Source organism: Neoarius graeffei, chromosome 21, assembly GCF_027579695.1.
Source record: "Neoarius graeffei isolate fNeoGra1 chromosome 21, fNeoGra1.pri, whole genome shotgun sequence".
NCBI lineage: Eukaryota > Metazoa > Chordata > Actinopteri > Siluriformes > Ariidae > Neoarius > Neoarius graeffei.
Genome location: NC_083589.1, coordinates 60,341,868 through 60,361,195, shown reverse-complemented (window position 1 = coordinate 60,361,195; position 19,328 = coordinate 60,341,868). Strand labels below are relative to the sequence as shown.

Genomic DNA, 19,328 nt, shown 5'->3' with positions numbered 1-19,328 from the left:
TCTGATAATCTCTCAGAACATCCTCAACATTAATCATAAGACGCCCAAACTGGTGTTCTGTACGCTTGTTGTAGTTCTGTCAGGGATGGCTCCAGCCCAAAAATCTGACAGATGCACCTTTGCAGGAATATTTTCACTAATTTTACCAGATTGTTATGGATTTTCACAGGGGAGTAGAGCACACTGAGCCCTTTCCGAAGAGGGCAGCCACGGCCCACTACGACCACGGCTCGATCTGCTATTCGCCTCTGAAGCTCCGCACGAGCGCGGCTCGCCGAAAACTTGAATACGAGCCCTGGCTCCAGCCGTGCGCACGCAGGGATTTCAAAATTCATAACTCAGCCACCGAAAGTCCTATCCCTGCCAAACATTACAGGCACCTCCCTCGACCCGAGACCTTTTGAAACAGCCTGTTATTTGTAGCAAATTTCAACCTCTTTTTGGAGCACTTTATTGGTTTGATCTACATTCTTTGTCTCAGGTCGCGCTATACAAAGCATCGTGAGAATACAGGTAATTGGGTCGGGTAAGCATGACCGCTTACCACAGGTGGTCGGATCCTGGACTATCGGTCTGTTGGTTGAGCATGGCTATAGCCTATGTAGCTGGCTAGCGGTAAAGTAAACAAATGCCCCGTGACTGATGCCAAGTGGTGCGCACACTTTTCTGACTGATGCCCGTGCATTGGTTGCATCTGTCCCTGGTTCTGCGTAGTTTTTTTAGACTTGTCTCGCTAACTGAATTGTGTACCATGTGTGGAATCGACTCAAGTTTTCAGCACTTGGAAATTTTTTTGGGGGGATGGACTTCCATGTGAGCCAAAAACCCTTGGGCATCCATGACCTTGTCACAGTTGTTCAGAAGCAATGAATGATGTCGGGACTAAACTGAACTTCTGAAGTTTTGAGTCTTATATTTAGATGTCACATTTTGCCCAACATGGCTTCTTGGCTGTTTTCTAATAATTAGGCTCATTGATTGATTTGCATGGGGCACGAAGGGGCCCATATGGTCCAATCCCACAGAAGAGCTCCTGGAGCGCAAACTGCTGAAAAAGTTAATGGTGAAACCTTTGTTTTAGCCAGGATTAACTTTTTCAGCAGTTTGTGCTACAGTAGCTCTTTTGTGGGATTGGACCATATGGACGAGCCTTCGTGCCCAATGTGAATCAATGAGCCTTCGACACCCGTGACCCTGTTGCCAGTTCACCACTTGTCCTTTGGATCCTTGGACCCCTTTTGGTAGGTACTAACCACTGCATACTGGGAACACTGCACACAATGGGCCATTTGAGATGCTCAGATCCAGTCTAGCCATCACTATTTGGCCCTTACCAAAAAAGTCACTCAGGTCCTTACACTCGCCCATTTTTCCTGCTTCCCACACATCAACTTCAATAACTGACTGTTCTCTTGTTGGCTAATATATCCCACCCCTTGACATGTGCCACTGTAATGAGATAATCAGTGTTATTCACGTCAGTGGTTTTGAAGTCATGGTCAATTGGGATATTGTATATTAAATATGCAGTATGTATGCTAAGAAAGTTAAACAATGCAGCGTTTATCAGCACTAATGGGGGAAAAAAAAAAGAACTCAACTTCTTCCAAGTGAATTGGTTCAAAAGCTGTGCTGCTCACTGCCCATCCCTGCATGACCAGAGTCTGTTTTGAAAAGAGAGAACCTTTATCTTGTAGACTGATTGTGACTTTTTCACCAGTTTAATGCAGTTTAATGTCTGATAGAGCAGGAAAGATCAATAAATATAATACCACGAGAAACCCAGATAAGCCAAGCCAACTCAATATATACACGGTGGTTCATAAACCTGACTCAACTCATCCCAGTACATCACGCTTTCTCTCTCTCACAGTAACCACAAAGGAATAGTTTCCTCACCTGAAGCAGGAATATCATGAGATGGAGTGTAATGGAAAGAGCTCCATACTTTACAGGAAATTGTCCACTGTTACTCCTTTTCCACCAACAGGGAATGGGTTCTCTTCTGATTCATGCACCAGATTTTGAACCATTCAGTGCATTTTGACCAAAAATAAATTAATTCCAAACTTGAAAAGTTGGTTCTACGCTGGAACCAAGATATAGCCGGTTTGTCCAGCACAAGCCATGATATCAGTGGGTGTGCTTCTGATGGTATGGGGTTGCATTAGTGCGTGTGGCATGGGCAGCTTACACATCTGGAAAGACACCATCAATGCTGAAAGGTATATCCAGGTTCTAGAGCAACATATGCTCCCATCCAGACGACGTCTCTTTCATGGAAGACCTTGCATTTTCTAACATGACAATGCCAAACCACATACTGCATCAATTACAGCATCATGGCTGCGTAGAAGAAGGGTCCGGGTACTGAACTGGCCAGCCTGCAGTCCAGATCTTTCACCCATTTGGCGCATCATAAAATGGAAGATACGACAAAAAAGACCTAAGACAGTTGAGCAACTAGAATCCTACATTAGACAAGAATGGGTTAACATTCCTATCCCTAAACTTGAGCAACTTGTCTCCTCAGTCCCCAGATGTTTACAGACTGTTGTAAAGAGAAAAGGGGATGTCTCACAGTGGGAAACATGGCCTTGTCCCAACTTTTTTGAGATGTGTTGTTGTCATGAAATTTAAAATCACCTAATTTTTCTCTTTAAATGATACATTTTCTCAGTTTAAACATTTGATATGTCATCTATGTTCTATTCTGAATAAAATATGGAATTTTGAAACTTCCACATCATTGCATTCCGTTTTTATTTACAATTTGTACTTTGTCCCAACTTTTTTGGAATCGGGGTTGTAGCTTTATGTACTTATTTTTTCAAATCAAACTGATTCCTATAAATAAATAAATAAATAAATAACTATTTTAGAATATAACTGGAGTTGTTTTGATGAAAAATATTGAGATCTTATTGGTCAGGATGAGATTTAAAAAAAAAAAACGGAGGTCAGAAACGTGAGAGTTGATTTCAGTTCAGTTAATGTGAATTGTTTATTGGATGTGGATCAGTTTTTTTTTTTTTTTTTTCAAGGTTTGCCTTGAAAGCTGTGAATATTAATCGAAATAATCATTTATATTCTTTCATATAAACACTAGTAGGCCCTACTTTTGAGAAATACAAAGGCCTACAGAGCACAAAGAGGGGATTAGAAATAATCTTTTATTACTTTTTGAATAACTTTTTTTTTAAAAACGTTTTTACCTAGTTAGCATAATTAATACTAATTTGCTTTTACTATTTGTTCAAACTTTGTATTCGGTATCCACCCGTCTATGTGCTGCCAATTTCCATGTAAATATCTTGAAAAATAGAAACGTTATAAAGAAAAACACATTTGATCTCTGGTTAATGAGGCCCATTTTGGACCATGTGATCCTCATAGATAATATTACTGCAGTTTAATAGAAATTGAGCTGTTTTTCAGTCTTTGATTTGTAATATCTCAAGAACGGATAAACACAGTTTAATTCTGTAAAAAGTCCGTTGTTCTGAATTCAGTGAGCGCAGTTTCAAGCCATTTGAATTTTGACCTGATATGCCTAATAACGGTTCTGCTCAAAACTGGTGAAAACGTGGACTGAAAGGTTCTGAACGGAACCGGTTCAGGAACCCATTCCCTGTTGGTTAAAAAGGGTTTTTCAAGTCTTTATGACTCCACCGTTTCCATCAAGTTTTTTTTTTTTTTTTCCCCAGTCTAAACGAAGTGATGTCGTGCTCCACAATGTGGTTTTATAACACAATACAACAAATCGATAATTAATTAAATCCTTTTCCAGACTTCATTACCAAACGTTATGTTGTCAGTGAGGTGTTGGAGCATTAAAGCTATGGAACTTGCCGAGCTAGCAGTGAAGTCCTGCAAGAGGCATCTACATTTTTCATATTTGTAATATTTTTAATCTGTATTATTATTATTATTATTATTTTATTTGTTTGTTTGTTTGTTTGTTTGTTTGTTGCCTAATTGGTGTGTGTTATTGTGGTAAGATTGAAATAACCATCAGCACAGCTACTGCCTTTCAGTTGTCCATGTGGTTCTCTCTAGCTCTCTCTCTCTCTCTCTCTCTCTCTGTGTGTTTGTTGACTCATTTCTTCACAATTCGTCTCACATTGTGTTCCATGTCTCCTTTCCCTAAAGCGATGCCCTCCATTTTGTTTTTGTCACCCCCTCTTCTGTTGCTTTGCTACCACATGGCTGAAAAGCCAGAGGGTTTGTCGAAATTACTTGGATTGGTTTATTTTGTGGTTCTAATATCTGTCTTGTGTGTTTTTTTTTTTTTTTTTTTTTAAACTTCATAGTGGTGCGGGTCTGAACCCCTTGCAGCCGCAGGAAGGAGGGCAGGCCACGCTCATGCAACTTTCAACACGTGCTTTCTCGGACGTTATTCTTCTTTATGAATATTACGTGCATTGGTGAGAGAAGTGTTTGGCAGGTAACTTATGCAGGTAGCAGAATCCGTGTAGCGAGCGGTTTGTATTGAGATGTATTGCAGGAAGGAGTTGACAGGAAACAGGATGCTGCATTAATGAAGGAATAAGAGTCGTGTGTGTGTGTGTGTGTGTGTGTGTGTGTGTCTGAGAGGAGGAACGTAAGGTGTGATCGCATACTTGGGCTACGATTATCTCTTTGTTTAGTTTTCATGTTGGAGGAGGTATAACCTGATATGTTAAACTGATGTATTTTCTGTTCCAGAAGAGCCCCGAACATCGTATTAACTGTAAAACATAGTTCTGTTTTTGGTTCTTTATATATATATATATATGTGTGTGTGTGTGTGTGTGTGTATATATTATATTATATAATTATTTTACACATTTTTACACCCCCGCCATGTCTCCTGGCTTGTATTTGGCAAGTTTTTAATTGTAATTATATCTTAAAAATTTATATTATTTTATTGTACGAAGTTATTGAATTTTATCCCATTTGTCGAACTTTTATCGTATTTGTTCTTGATCTCATTTCATGCTACCTTTGCAAATTTTTCATCCCTTCCTGTATGCGTATCACAAGAGTCCGAATTCGGTGTTCATAGTTAGCTTGTGCTACTTCTTGTAGGATAATTAGGCCAAATGTTTGTGTCATTTCAATGTTGTTACTTAAAATAAAACCAACGTTTGTTTCACAAAGTATTTAAAAATCTCTTGACGTTTCTGGAGTTTTGTATCCCATCATCGATTATGTGGTGATCAACGTTCACACGAGCAAATCATTTTGTAGTTTGTAGTTTTTCACGGTTATTAGCTCATCCGGCCGACAGGCAATGAGTTTATGCCATCGTGTGTCGTCTGTCATCTGTTTCTTCTCTCTCAGTTCTTCACCGATTTTTATTCTCTGTGGCCGGAAGGTCGGTCTGCCTGGGGTGCATATAGAGAGCTTCTACCCAAATTTGCATAATTGTAATTAATAATGAAGATATGGAGTAATCAATCAATCAGTCCCTAACGAGCAGTTTCCACACACATCACTTCTTCTCCCTCAATTCCTCACTGATTTTTATTCTTTCTGGCGTGAAGGTAGGGTGCAGATAACTTCTACCCAGATTTGCTTCATTACAATTATTAATGAAGTTATGGACTAATAAAGCCTTAATGAGCAGTTCAACAAAAATTGCTTCTTCTTGGTCAATTCCTCACCGTTTTGGATTCTTTCTGGTAAATAGTTCGGTATTCCTGGAGTGGATATCGCTTCTATATACAGTATAGCTTGCAGCATTTATTGCACAAGGTGGCCTGCTTTAGATCGTTCCTTCAGGACTGGACAGGGCCGGAGTGAGCTATGGCGTCACTGACCGTCTCATTTGGTTTATATGTTGCATGCGTGGCTTGATACGAACTTCGTTGGCAGATTCGTAAAACAAGTTAACTATATGAAGTACAGTACTGTGCAAAAGTCTTAGGCACTTTTTTTTCTCCATACAAACTTTATCAATTTCTATTTTATGATTTCTACATTGAGTCAGAACATTACAAAAACATTTTAGAGTCCAAACTTTCGTATTTTTTCCAGCACAAAATTGTTACAGTAAAAAAATAAGTCTGTATCTGAGCAGCGTATTCCATCAGAGAGCACTTTTCAGATGGAAAAAGAAAACATAATGAAGGCTGCTGGGTTTTGGTGTAAAATGAAGAAGTGAGTGTGACAGTCAAAGTGTCCAGAAGAACTGGGGCTGGTTCTGTAAGATGCTCAGGAAAACCTACACATCATTTCAGCATAAAACTGACCTCACTGGACCTCAGACTAAAGCAAAGAGTCGTCTCACACCAAATATAGCATTTTTCATTTATTATGGCTTATTGATTACTGTTTATAGTTTTTATTTTTATGCCTCCGCCACCATAAGGTGCAGGAGGCATTATGTTTTCGGGTTGTCCGTGCGTGCGTCTGTGCGTCCGTCCCGAAACCTTGTGAGCGCGATATCTCAAAGACTAATGAAAGGAATTTCACCAAACTTTCACCATTTGTGCGCTTTGGGACAAACATGAACTGATTAGATTTTGAGATCAAAAGGTGTAAGGTCAAGGTCACTGTGAGGTCAAATGTCTGTCCGAAAACCTTGTGAACACAATATCTCCAAGGCTAATACAAGTAATTTCACCAGGTCAAGATTACTGTGAGGTCAAATGTCCATCCCCAAATCACAACTTAATAAGGCGTGTAGTCTACCGGGCAGAGGCATCCCTATCGACGCCATTGGCGTCGAGTTCTATCTAGTTTATTTATTTATTTTTTTTAAATGTTGAAACATTTCTTTTATTATATTTTAAACCATTTTTGGTCTCCAGCATTTCTTTACATGTGCCTAAGACTTTTTTTTTTTTTACACAGCACTGTATGTTTGGTCACAACGGCACCAGTGATCATCTCTGCTGCTTCCTTGCAAGCTTTCTGGTCTTGGAAATGTCCCAGTATATATTTAACGATGGAATAAGATCACGTTTCTGGGTTTTTCTTCCATTTTGTGAGCAGGGATCTGAAGAAACCCACAACAAGCGTGATTAGTCCGAGGACTCGTTTGTTTGAGGTAGTCATTCGGGTTTTGATTTTTCACGTTACGGCATCATCTCAGTTCACATGTTGCTCGTTGTGTTGTCGTGGACTTCCTGGTTCTGTCATGCACATACGTTAAAAAAAAAAAAAAAGTGTCACACTTTTGGCTTGCTAGTGTAAACACGGGGGTCAGTCAACATCGATAGCCAGTTACATCCTCCTGTGGGAGAGTCTGACTGGGAGACAGCCATGCTAAACACCCGAGTTTTTTTTTTTTAAGTTCTCATGTTTGTATTAACTCCTCATTCTCTCCTGATGCCATGGAGTTTATAATCAAACCACATACGATCGCGGAAGCTGTCTGTCTGAGAAGCTCAGAGCTGACCATCTCATAAGCAGCGAGGAAAACATCTACCAAACTCTCAATCATCCGAACTTCCTTCTCTTGACTTGATTTATTTAATTATCGCTAACACCGTTAGACATCGGCTCACGTTACATATTTTACAGCACGCTTTTAGACTTCCTGTCAGCGAGCTCAAGACTCTGCTGGACAGTCGCAGAGTATTCCATTAGCCATGATGGCTGAGTACAGCTTTTTGGTGATGACTGTAACGTGGGCAACGTTCAAGCAACATGGCCAAGAATTTTTAGGTTTGTCGGATGATTCAGACGGACTTGTTTGCTTTCTGGAGGTAAGACTGGAGAATGCGTTGGCTTAGCCTCGCGCTCAGCCTTGCTTTCTTCCTGATGTCAGGAGCTTTTAGCGAAGATTAGCCTCACCGTCATTTCCACAAACCTCAGTCCATTAGTTCTCTTTGTGGTTTGACCTTCTGAGTTCAGATTTTAATGCCCTCAGCTCTGAGAATGCATGAAAATGCTAACGCTGTTGGAAATGAAAAATCTGCTCTGCTTAGCAGATGGAGTTCTCTGTATATACTGGACTTCTCGTCATGCATGGTATGTTGGTCAGACCCTCCTGTTAGCTTTTACTTCAAACTTTTATCATGCACTTTGATCATGAACGCTGCTAAAAATGAAACGGATAAAGTAGAACGACGCGCATTGCACGTACATGAACTTATAATACACGCATGCTTTCACTCAGATTCCTTTAATACTCCTGGATGTAGGGTTTCATCTTCTTTCGGCCATGTCCCAAACCACAAAATAGTATTCTAATAGTCATGACTCTTGATTGGTTGATCACTATTGAGTGTCCAGTTTGAGACTCGAGACTCCCGTGTTCTTCACGATGATTTCGACGTCTCTGAAGCTGATCGTGAGCTAGCCGGATAGATTCACGTCGCCGAAATACAGTGTTGAGAGTATAGCTCGGGCACCTGTTCGCTTTCGTGTGTGTTTTTATTACAAACCCAATTTCCAGAAAAGTCCATGATTATTTGAGCAGGACAGTGCCAGGCTTCATTCTGCGTGAGCTACCACACTGTGGCTTCGTAGACATAGAGTGCATGTGCTTGACTGGCTTGCTGCCAGTCCAGATCTGCTGAATGTCTGTGGCATTACGAAGAGGAGAATCGGACAACGGCGACCCCGGACTGTTGAGCAGCTGAAGTCTTGTATCAAGCAAAAATGGGCAAAAATTAAAACTGCAACAGTTCGTATCCGCAGAGTCTATACGATTAAAAAAGGAACAGTGATGGAACACAATGATGATAATGCTTCTGTCACAACTTTTTTTTTTTGAGTGCGCGCTGCAGGCATCAAATTCTAACTCGGTTTATATTTGACTCCGCCTTTGGCTGAAGCCTCTAGAGACACCTGTCTGTATGTGTGTGTTTAAGAGTGTCACTGGCATGCCAGCCTCAGGTAGTGATTCCACAGGTGTGGTGTGGTGCCACTGCGTACTGACTGTATAAGTGCTCCGTTATACATCCTCAGTTTGTGATGTAATCCTCCATGGCTGAGCGGTCTCGAGCGCTGTCCAGGAAAGGAACAGATTTTGCAACATGGGCTCGAATCCTGGAGTCGATGTAAAAGGCTGAACTCAGACCTGCACAGGTCTCCAATGAGAAAATGCAATTAAGTTGGTCAGTAAAACCATTGAAAATATTTTCTATGTACAACCCCGATTCCAAAAAAGTTGGGACAAAGTACAAATTGTAAATAAAAACAGAATGCAATAATTTACAAATCTCAAAAACTGATATTGTATTCACAATAGAACATAGACAACATATCAAATGTCGAAAGTGAGACATTTTGAAATTTCATGCCAAATATTGGCTCATTTGAAATTTCATGACAGCAACACATCTCAAAAAAGTTGGGACAGGGGCAATAAGAGGCTGGAAAAGTTAAAGGTACAAAAAAGGAACAGCTGGAGGACCAAATTGCAACTCATTAGGTCAATTGGCAATAGGTCATTAACATGACTGGGTATAAAAAGAGCATCTTGGAGTGGCAGCGGCTCTCAGAAGTAAAGATGGGAAGAGGATCACCAATCCCCCTAATTCTGCGCCGACAAATAGTGGAGCAATATCAGAAAGGAGTTCGACAGTGTAAAATTGCAAAGAGTTTGAACATATCATCATCTACAGTGCATAATATCATCAAAAGATTCAGAGAATCTGGAAGAATCTCTGTGCGTAAGGGTCAAGGCCGGAAAACCATACCGGGTGCCCGTGATCTTCGGGCCCTTAGACGGCACTGCATCACATACAGGCATGCTTCTGTTTTGGAAATCACAAAATGGGCTCAGGAATATTTCCAGAGAACATTATCTGTGAACACAATTCACCGAGCCATCCGCCGTTGCCAGCTAAAACTCTATAGTTCAAAGAAGAAGCCGTATCTAAACATGATCCAGAAGCGCAGACGTCTTCTCTGGGCCAAGGCTCATTTAAAATGGACTGTGGCAAAGTGGAAAACTGTTCTGTGGTCAGACGAATCAAAATTTGAAGTTCTTTATGGAAATCAGGGACGCCGTGTCATTCGGACTAAAGAGGAGAAGGACGACCCACGTTGTTATCGGCGCTCAGTTCAGAAGCCTGCATCTCTGATGGTATGGGGTTGCATTAGTGCGTGTGGCATGGGCAGCTTACACATCTGGAAAGACACCATCAATGCTGAAAGGTCTATCCAGGTTCTAGAGCAACATATGCTCCCATCCAGACGACGTCTCTTTCAGGGAAGACCTTGCATTTTCCAACATGACAATGCCAAACCACATACTGCATCAATTACAGCATCATGGCTGCGTAGAAGAAGGGTCCGGGTACTGAACTGGCCAGCCTGCAGTCCAGATCTTTCACCCATAGAAAACATTTGGCGCATCATAAAACGGAAGATACGACAAAAAAGACCTAAGACAGTTGAGCAACTAGAATCCTACATTAGACAAGAATGGGTTAACATTCCTATCCCTAAACTTGAGCAACTTGTCTCCTCAGTCCCCAGACGTTTACAGACTGTTGTAAAGAGAAAAGGGGATGTCTCACAGTGGGAAACATGGCCTTGTCCCAACTTTTTTGAGATGTGTTGTCATGAAATTTAAAATCACCTAATTTTTCTCTTTAAATGATACATTTTCTCAGTTTAAACATTTGATATGTCATCTATGTTCTATTCTGAATAAAATATGGAATTTTGGAACTTCCACATCATTGCATTCCATTTTTATTTACAATTTGTACTTTGTCCCAACTTTTTTGGAATCGGGGTTGTACTTTTAGTCAGTTAAATAAAAGTTCACGTGAATTAAAAACAAAAGACAGATTTTTGTTTTTATTGCATTTTGGAAAATATCCAAATTTTTCTGGAAATTCTGGTACTTATTATCTGCATTTTTTTCTGTATTTTGTTTGCTTATTATTATTTTTTTCTTCTTTCCATTAACTAGCTAACATTCACCAGTTTATTTGTTACTGTTTGCGAAATGTGAAGCTGGACATCATCGTAATGTCAGAGTGTGTCCAGGGTGGCCGCGGGTCCTTAAAAAGTCTTAAGTCTTAAATTTACTTTTCCTAAAATAAGGCCATTAAAAAGTCTTAAATTGTCTTAAATTTCAAACCCCGTGATCTTAAATTTTCAATCTTAAATTTATGGAGATTTTACTCAGTCATATCGTTAAAATGTGGTACACTTTGGATGGGGGAAAAAGTTTAATCGTTTTTGATGCTCATAATTATACCGCGCAGGCTCCGAATCCACCGGTTGGTAGACACACACGTGCTTGACAACCACTCGGTGCCTGATCTGTTAATGGAAGGTAGTCCGAGCCACAATGGGTAAATGTAAATTTAATGATAAGTGGCTGAAAGCTGTACCCAAAGATGCCAATGAGGCATACTGTGTAGCATGCTGTAAGACTTTTAAGTTGGGCACAATGGGGATAAGAGCGGTGGACTCTCATATGAAGAGCGCCAAGCACGTTGCTTTTGCTAAAGGCCGCGAGCATCAGCCTCAAATATCCGACTTCAGCGCTGCCACCACTAACGGTCGTGGAGAAGAGGATAGATCTGCGAGATGGAAGAGAATATTGTGTGTGAGAGAGAGAGAGAGAATATATTCTATTGTGTGCATGTGAGAGAATAGTATTGTTTGTGTGCGGGTATCGTTCCAAGTGTTTTAAGAAGTGCAGGTGAGCGTACCTTTCAAGTGAGTGAGCCGAAGTTTCAGGTGTACGTGCATTCACATTGTTTAACTGTTGTTTTCTGCATTGTTGTTTGACCAAAGATGGAATTGAACAATTCTGCTTACAATGCGACTTCCCAAGCAGAGAAAATAATAATTAAAAAAAAACTGTTGCATTGGATTCTGTGTGTGTGACTTCATTCACATTTTCACATTTGTTACACTGGATTCAAACGTCGTGACTGCGTTCTGATTGTCACATAGTTAGAAGTTTATCCTTATATTGTGTTCTGAGTGTGTGAATGCCTGTCAAGGAAAAGAAATGAATCCACTACTAGAATAGTGTTTTCTGGTGAATATTTACAAGAACAATAAGTTACATTAAATTTTATATATATATATATATATATATATATATATATATATATATATATATATATATACACACAGGGGTTAAATTGGGATTGGTTATGTGGGGGGGCTCTGCCTCGTACCCGCCCCTGCCCCCGCCGCCCTGCCCCAATATACTTTTTGGAAAATAACCCTCTAATTTGATAACCATATCATATTGCACAGAGATATACACCTTATCTGTGTGTTGTAGGCCTATGTGTGTCTTGTAGTGCCCCCCTACACATTATGGCAGTTTGAATGTAGATTGGTTGGCCAATGTAACAGATTGTACAGGTTGTTGTACATTGGTTTGAAGGAAATGATTAGTGGGGGGTCTGGGGGTCCTCGCCCAGAAGTTTTTTATTATCATACATGTTATTTGCTGAATTCTGGTGCATTTTAATAAGTTGTTAGCTGACTTTACAGAGGTAGGTTGAGCAATATCATGTTAAATCTTGTCACATGCCTACAGGTGAAAAATGTGAAGGAGAAATGTTCAGTGAGAAAATTTGAAGGCTTGCACAATCTTAAACCAAAACAGTTGATTTATTTTGGAGGATAAATGTTAAATATGCCAAAACACTGTCAGTCAAATTGTCAATCAGATATATTCATGCAGTGAATGCAACCAAATACAAACAACACTATAACATTGGAAGCATTTATTATTATTGTTATTATTATGTATTCAATTATTTATTTGGCATGTGGTGCTTTTTGTATTGTCTAGAACATACATAAGATGAGCAGATTATAGCAGCAAAATAGAAGCACAATCATTTGAATGCAGCAAAACTTTTGCTGCATTCAAATGATTGTGCTTCTATTTTAAAAGGGGAGAAAATTATACGGAGAAAATTATAAACAAGTCACAACGCTGAAACACAAGCCCAAAAACCCGCAAACCACAACTTCTGATTTTTTTTTAAAGCGAGCTCACAAAAAAAGAAACCCCAAAGTCGCTTATAAAAAGCGGAATTGGCAACCCACGCAGTGTTCCAGAAACCAGAATCTCTGATCGCAAGTTCTGTTCTAAATAGCTTTGACAGGTCGTCTTGTTATCAGGAAAACTATGATCTATCTCATAAAAGTCATGGGTTTATTGATTAATAAAACGATATTTAATTATTCAGAACTGAAAATCGTGAAAAGGGTTTGTTGCTTTTGATGTGTGCGCGTGATCATATGCCATCCGCTCCGAGCTTATGTGCCGGGGCTCAGCCCCGGACAGCCCCGGCCCAATTTAACCCCTGTGTGTGTGTGTGTGTGTATGTATGTATATATATGTGTGTGTGTGTGTGTGTGTGTGTGTGTATATATATATATATATATATATATATATATATATATATATATATATATATATATATATATATATATATAATATTTTTTTTTTTTTCCAAAAGAGTACGTTTTTGCGTGACTTTAGATTTGGTCTTAATTTTATTTGGAACATGGTATGAAAGTCTTAAAAAGTCTTAAATTTAACTTGGACAAACCTGTAGACACCCTGGTAACGTTGTATGACTTGTTTCTTAAAAAAACCAAACACTTGATAGACTCTGACAGGTCGTTATTATTTAGCAGTTATTCTCCGAAGGTGAAGTGAATATCGGTGAATAATAACTGAAACGAATTCGAGCACCGATATTCACTGAGCCTGAGGCGGATAATTGTTTAATTATAAATACATAGGTGGTTGTTTTAAAAATAAAACCCCCAAACATTAATATATTTCAAACTTCAAAAGCGATATGTAAATGTAATCACTTTGTGACGCAGACTTGTCACTTATCTACGCCGAGTCACGTAAAATACTTTGTTTTGAAATTGATAAAATAAATCCCAACTCCACCTTCCCTTTCAATAGTTTTAGACCAAACTTCGGAGCATCTTTAGTGCTTTTAGGAACAGCGTTTTCTTTCATTTATAATTCTCCCTCACCTACGAAGAATGACAAAGCGATCGGCCGCAGAGTTGCTTGAGGTGATTATCGAGAAATAGTCTGAATTTCTCGACCAATCAGCACGCACGATTTCCTATAATCACCTCCGTATTTGTTTAATTTTTGTATATTTACCTTGTTTTTGTTCAACTAGTCATTGGCAGACCCCCCCCCAAAAAAAAAAGGTCACCGTAAACATCAGGTTTAATTCATGCAGAATCCACCTTTAAATTATGAATTGCAAAGCAGTGCATCCTGCTTTCTCTGTCCTCGCACCACTACTCATGTTTTTGCATTTACTCACATGCTGCTGTCGTTTTTCGACTCCATTCTTCACACAACACATCTTTTCCAAACAAACACAAAATATCATACCGTGCCCTTTCTGGATTTATTTACTGAAGTATAGATTGACCTATTACACTGATTGTGTAGTTTTTAAAAAATTTATTTATTCCCCCCCAGTTTGTGTGTGTGTGTGTGTGTGTGTGTTGCTTAGTTATCTGTAGATCCTCTGTCTTGTTTGTTTATATAGGTGGTGTAATTAAATTTTAGCCCGTTCATCCATCCCTCCGTCTTTCAAGATTTTTTTTACTTTGGCGGCTATTTGATTGAAAACAGAGTGCTGCAGATTACAGTTTACATCGTGCCGAGTTTACACTGCAAATCACGCCGCCGGCATGGTGGCGAGGAACGTTGCTTAGCAACAGACCAAAGTTGGAGATGTTTCACAGGGTTCAGCGGGGTTTGAGGGGACTGTTTAGAGCATTGGCTCTCTTTTAGATGTGAATAAACAAGCGAGAAGTCGTTAATGATGCTTTTTAACGTCTGTCTTGTTGTTCTCAGTGGTGCGACTATCTTGCATCAGCATCACGGGCTGAGTGTTATCGGGTTGATCTTTTGAGGGAAATTGTATTGTTCGAGCAACTCAGGAAAAAAACCCAAACCTATTCCGGTATCCTGGTAAACACAAAATACAGGCTCTAGAGGTTTCTTCCTCATGCCGTGTACAGGGAGGGTTTATTATTATCATTATTATTTTTATTATTAATTTTTTAAAAATGTTTTTATTGATTGATTGGAGGTTGTGAGGTCATGACTCGTGATGTGTGCGACATGTATTCCATTTGACTTGATTATCTTTGGAGTGTTTGTGTTTACCTCACAGGGTTGAACCACTGAACCAAAACCAAGGGTGCCAAAACTTTCTGCATGGTTAAAATGCAGAGAGAGGATTTGTCAGAATGCAAGGTGTTTTACTGTGGATGAATATAAAAAGATGTTCTATGGAGAATACAGCGTTCTACAAACGTTCTCCAGCACGGTTATGTGCACTATGTAGTGAGTAAACGTAGTGAATCGAAAGCCATTTGAGAATTTAACATCGTTCTGTTTTTCCCACGAAGTGAAGTAACACTGAGCGACACATTCCCATGGTTAAATAAATCAACATGAATCTCGATCTGAGCTAGAAATGTTAAGGTCATCTTATTTTGACCGGTGATCTACACTAGCTCCGCCCACATTTCATCTGGCAAGAAAGCAGCCAATCGGTGGCTCAGTTTAATTAGCAGTGAAAAAACCCCAATGTGAAAACGGAGAGAGGTGTGAACAGTCAGAGGTGGCGGTATGACCACAGTATCATATTCTACAATACATGATAAACATTATATCTTTATATCTCATCTCGTCTCATTATCTCTCGCCGCTTTATCCTGTTCTACAGGGTCGCAGGCGAGCTCTTAAATTATATTATATTTGAATATATATTGTTTATCATGTATTGTAGAATATGATACGGTGGTCATGCCGCCACCTCTGACTGTTCACACCTTGCTCTGTTTTCACATTTTTTTTTTATATATTGTATAGCTTGGTACCTAGAAATACAGTTCCAAGAAATATTTCATATCCAGAAAATTAATTTTTTTTTCCATTTTTATAAAATAAATAGCATTGAAAAAGAGGAAAAACGTTTCTGCAGTTTAAATAACGAAAGATTTAAAGTACAAAATTTTAGCATCACATCAGCTGCTTCCAGTTATTTCAAAGGAATAATAATAATATGAGCGGCACGGTGGTGTAGTGGTTAGCACTGTCACCTCACAGCAAGAAGGTCCGGGTTCGAGCCCCGTGGCCGGCGAGGGCCTTTCTGTGTGGAGTTTGCATGTTCTCCCCGTGTCCGCGTGGGTTTCCTCCGGGTGCTCCGGTTTCCCCCACAGTCCAAAGACATGCAGGTTAGGTTAACTGGTGACTCTAAATTGAGCGTAGGTGTGAATGTGAGTGTGAATGGTTGTCTGTGTCTATGTGTCAGCCCTGTGATGACCTGGCGACTTGTCCAGGGTGTACCCCGCCTCTCGCCCGTAGTCAGCTGGGATAGGCTCCAGCTTGCCTGCGACCCTGTAGAACAGGATAAAGCGGCTACAGATAATGAGATGAGAATATGAGAATTTGATATTGATACTACATAGACGCGAGTATTTTACTAGGAAATACGCCACTCGTATTTTTGATCCAAGCTCCATCCGGGACACGGAGAACCAAAACTGGGACATAAATCTCTATCACTCGTGAGGAAATTGATGATAAATTTGGGGACTTTTTCTTTGTAACTGTGTCGATATAATAAAAAGAAAATCACACATTGGCTTGAATATATGAAGTTTATCTTCTCGTGTTGAAAAACTCGCATTTTTCGTATGAAATGCATCACGGATCTGAGTGACACACCATTTAAATAATGGCCGCCAGGTTTGCTTTGTTAAATATGGAAGATTGTGAGAGAATTTTGAAAGAGAAAGACGCGTTGAACACCCGAAAGGAATGTGTATGTACAGTATAATCATAATATTGGCTGGCTTTTTTGTGGTCTATCAGATATATTCCATTCAGCTACTCGTCTTCGACTCGTTCAGTATCATGCTCGCTGAATGGAATATCTCTGACAGACCACTCAACACCAGCCAATATTATTATTATTATTATTATTATTATTATTATTATCCATACACATTCCTTTCGGGTGTTCAACGCGTCTTTCTCTTTCAAAATTCTCTCACAATCTTCCATGTTTAACAAAGCAAACCTGGCGGCCATGTTTGTTTATAAATTGTCACAGTCACTCACTAGCGCGAAAGTTTTACATCTCCGATGTGTGACGTCATGTTGTCTTGACAACCATGCAGTATCGTAAACCGTATTCAACGCTCATTCTCCATTGGGTAGAGTGATGTAATACACGTAGGACAGGGGTTTTCAAAATGTGGGAGAGTCAGCCCCCCCTCAGAGAGCAAATAAACAACAGCGCCCCTCCACCATAATTTTTGTTGTTGCTATACTTAATGTTCCATTTGTATTTTTTAAAAAAAATGGTTGTACACACTTTTTTTTTTTTTTTTCCTTTTACACATTTTAAACATCTGTGCTTTTTAAAACATCTTGTTTTACACATTTTAAACATCTCATAGCATCGTTAGCTAGCACCTCTTGGCAGACAGCACACTGTGGCAGTGGAGCATCTTCAGATCCAGTCCATGAAAATCCAAACTTTAAATAATCGTGATCATACTTCCTTCTTTTGCTTGGCCCAGACTTAGTCTCCTCACTCACTGTAGCTTTAGGTACTAAAAATCGATCCATTTTGTCTCTGGCAAAGGCTAGCTGAAATTCGCTAAATGTCCGCAATAGTAACTTATTCTGGTTTACTTTTACTCACGTTGCCCCACCCCCGAAGAACTCTGGCGCCCCCTAGGGGAGGCATGCCCCACACTTTGAAAAGCCCTGACGTAGGATAAGCGATATGCTGACAATATTGCATGCTGTCAAATCAAACAAATGAAACCTGCTAGAAGGGAATAGAACACGTTTTTATTCCAGTGAAAGTGTCCTGTAGGTATAATAATTCCTGATCGTTCTTTCCGCTGACTACACGCGCGTTGTTAAAATGGTGAACCGGTTCCACGTTAAAATTCTTTTAACTTGCGTTTTTTTTTATTTTAATTTTGGACGTGTCCATGTAATACAAAGGACATTACATGATGGTGTGAAGAGATGAAATTTATCTTAGTGTTGAAAATATTTTCACTCATTTGCTTCACTCACTCATGATGTGTACTGTATGTATTCACCACTCATGCCACTGTGTAATATCCTCTATATAGATCATCATGATCTCCCCATTTGTATTGTTCATATGGTGTTATGTTCCCCGGTGGTGGTGGTGGTGGCGGTGTACCCTGTGTAGTGAGCAGATGCAGTGAATCTGAAGCCGTTTTGGAATTTGGTCCAAATCAAGGATGTAGTATTTTACCATGAGTAAGAAAAGGAAACTACACAGCATGCCTAAAAAAATTGAGAGAGAGAAATAAAGAAAAGTAATCCTGCTGTTCAGAGATGTTCTAATGATGGTGTTGTTCTAACCAGCCAGTCTTTCTGGCTCCACCCACATTTCTCCTGATACTTGGGCAGGAAAGTAACTCGAGGTACGGGTGATTAGGTACAGTACAGCTGACTTGGCAGTGGAAACAATGTCAGTGTGCGTTCACGGTTAATTTACTGAACTGCTGTGGAAGAACTGTGTATTTCTCCTCGGGTCTAATGTAGCATTCTTACAGAGGTAATGGACTGATTTGTGTCTGACTTTCTTTGCTCTGTAAGTTTTTCTGTTTTTTGTTTGTGTGTGTGTGTGTGTGTGTAGGTTGGAGAAAGAGCGTGCCCGGGTGAAATCCCAGGCCCAGGCAGATGCTCGGGCCCACGTGCAGGACGAGGTGAGCAGGATCCTGGCCTCGGAGAGAGCGGCCACTCTGGACAGCGTGCAGAGAGCCATACTCCGAGAGAGGATCACTGCCGAGGAGGAGCGACTCCGAATGAAGCTCTTGGTGAGTCACACATCCATAAAAATACACTCACCTGCTCATTCAGATGTTTCCACACTTATGTTTTGTTACTCGAACCGTGATGAAGCTCTCCATTCTCAGATCTGCATGCTGAGCCGTTTGATTGGTTCACCTTGTCTGGTTACTTCCTGTTTCACGTTTCCTGATGGTGGGGAAAAGGGTTATTTTTATTTAATTCTAGAAGTCCAGGCTTTCACAGGACTGGAGTGGTATAATTTGCTCGCCTTTGCACTGAGAGAATCTTACGAAGCGTGCGTCTCGTCCCGGCCTGCGTGGCTTAAAACCTTTTCAGACAAGACAAGATCAGCTCTTTGTTGGCAGGAATTCCTGCAGGATGGCATGCCGTGTGTCTGAGAGGAGCTGTTCTTGAACGCTTCGGTGTTGGTGAAAGCAGACCTGCTATTTTAAGCTCCGCCTTCAGCCGAGACCAGAATCAGTCCTGGGTCAAGTGTCGCGTGTGGATATGTACTGAAGAGGGGGAAAAAAGAAACCGA

At 40.1% G+C, this 19,328-nt stretch overlaps 1 protein-coding gene across 1 annotated transcript in view; it reads left to right on the top strand.

Annotated features, from left to right (window-relative positions):
- chchd3a (coiled-coil-helix-coiled-coil-helix domain containing 3a) overlaps window positions 1–19,328 on the top strand; it is a 176,070-nt gene that overhangs the window by 54,727 nt on the left and 102,015 nt on the right. Inside the window, exon 4 of the mRNA XM_060903438.1 lies at window positions 18,636–18,816. Within this exon, the coding sequence (XP_060759421.1) occupies window positions 18,636–18,816 (181 nt within the window). The remainder of the gene's footprint in view (window positions 1–18,635; window positions 18,817–19,328) is intronic.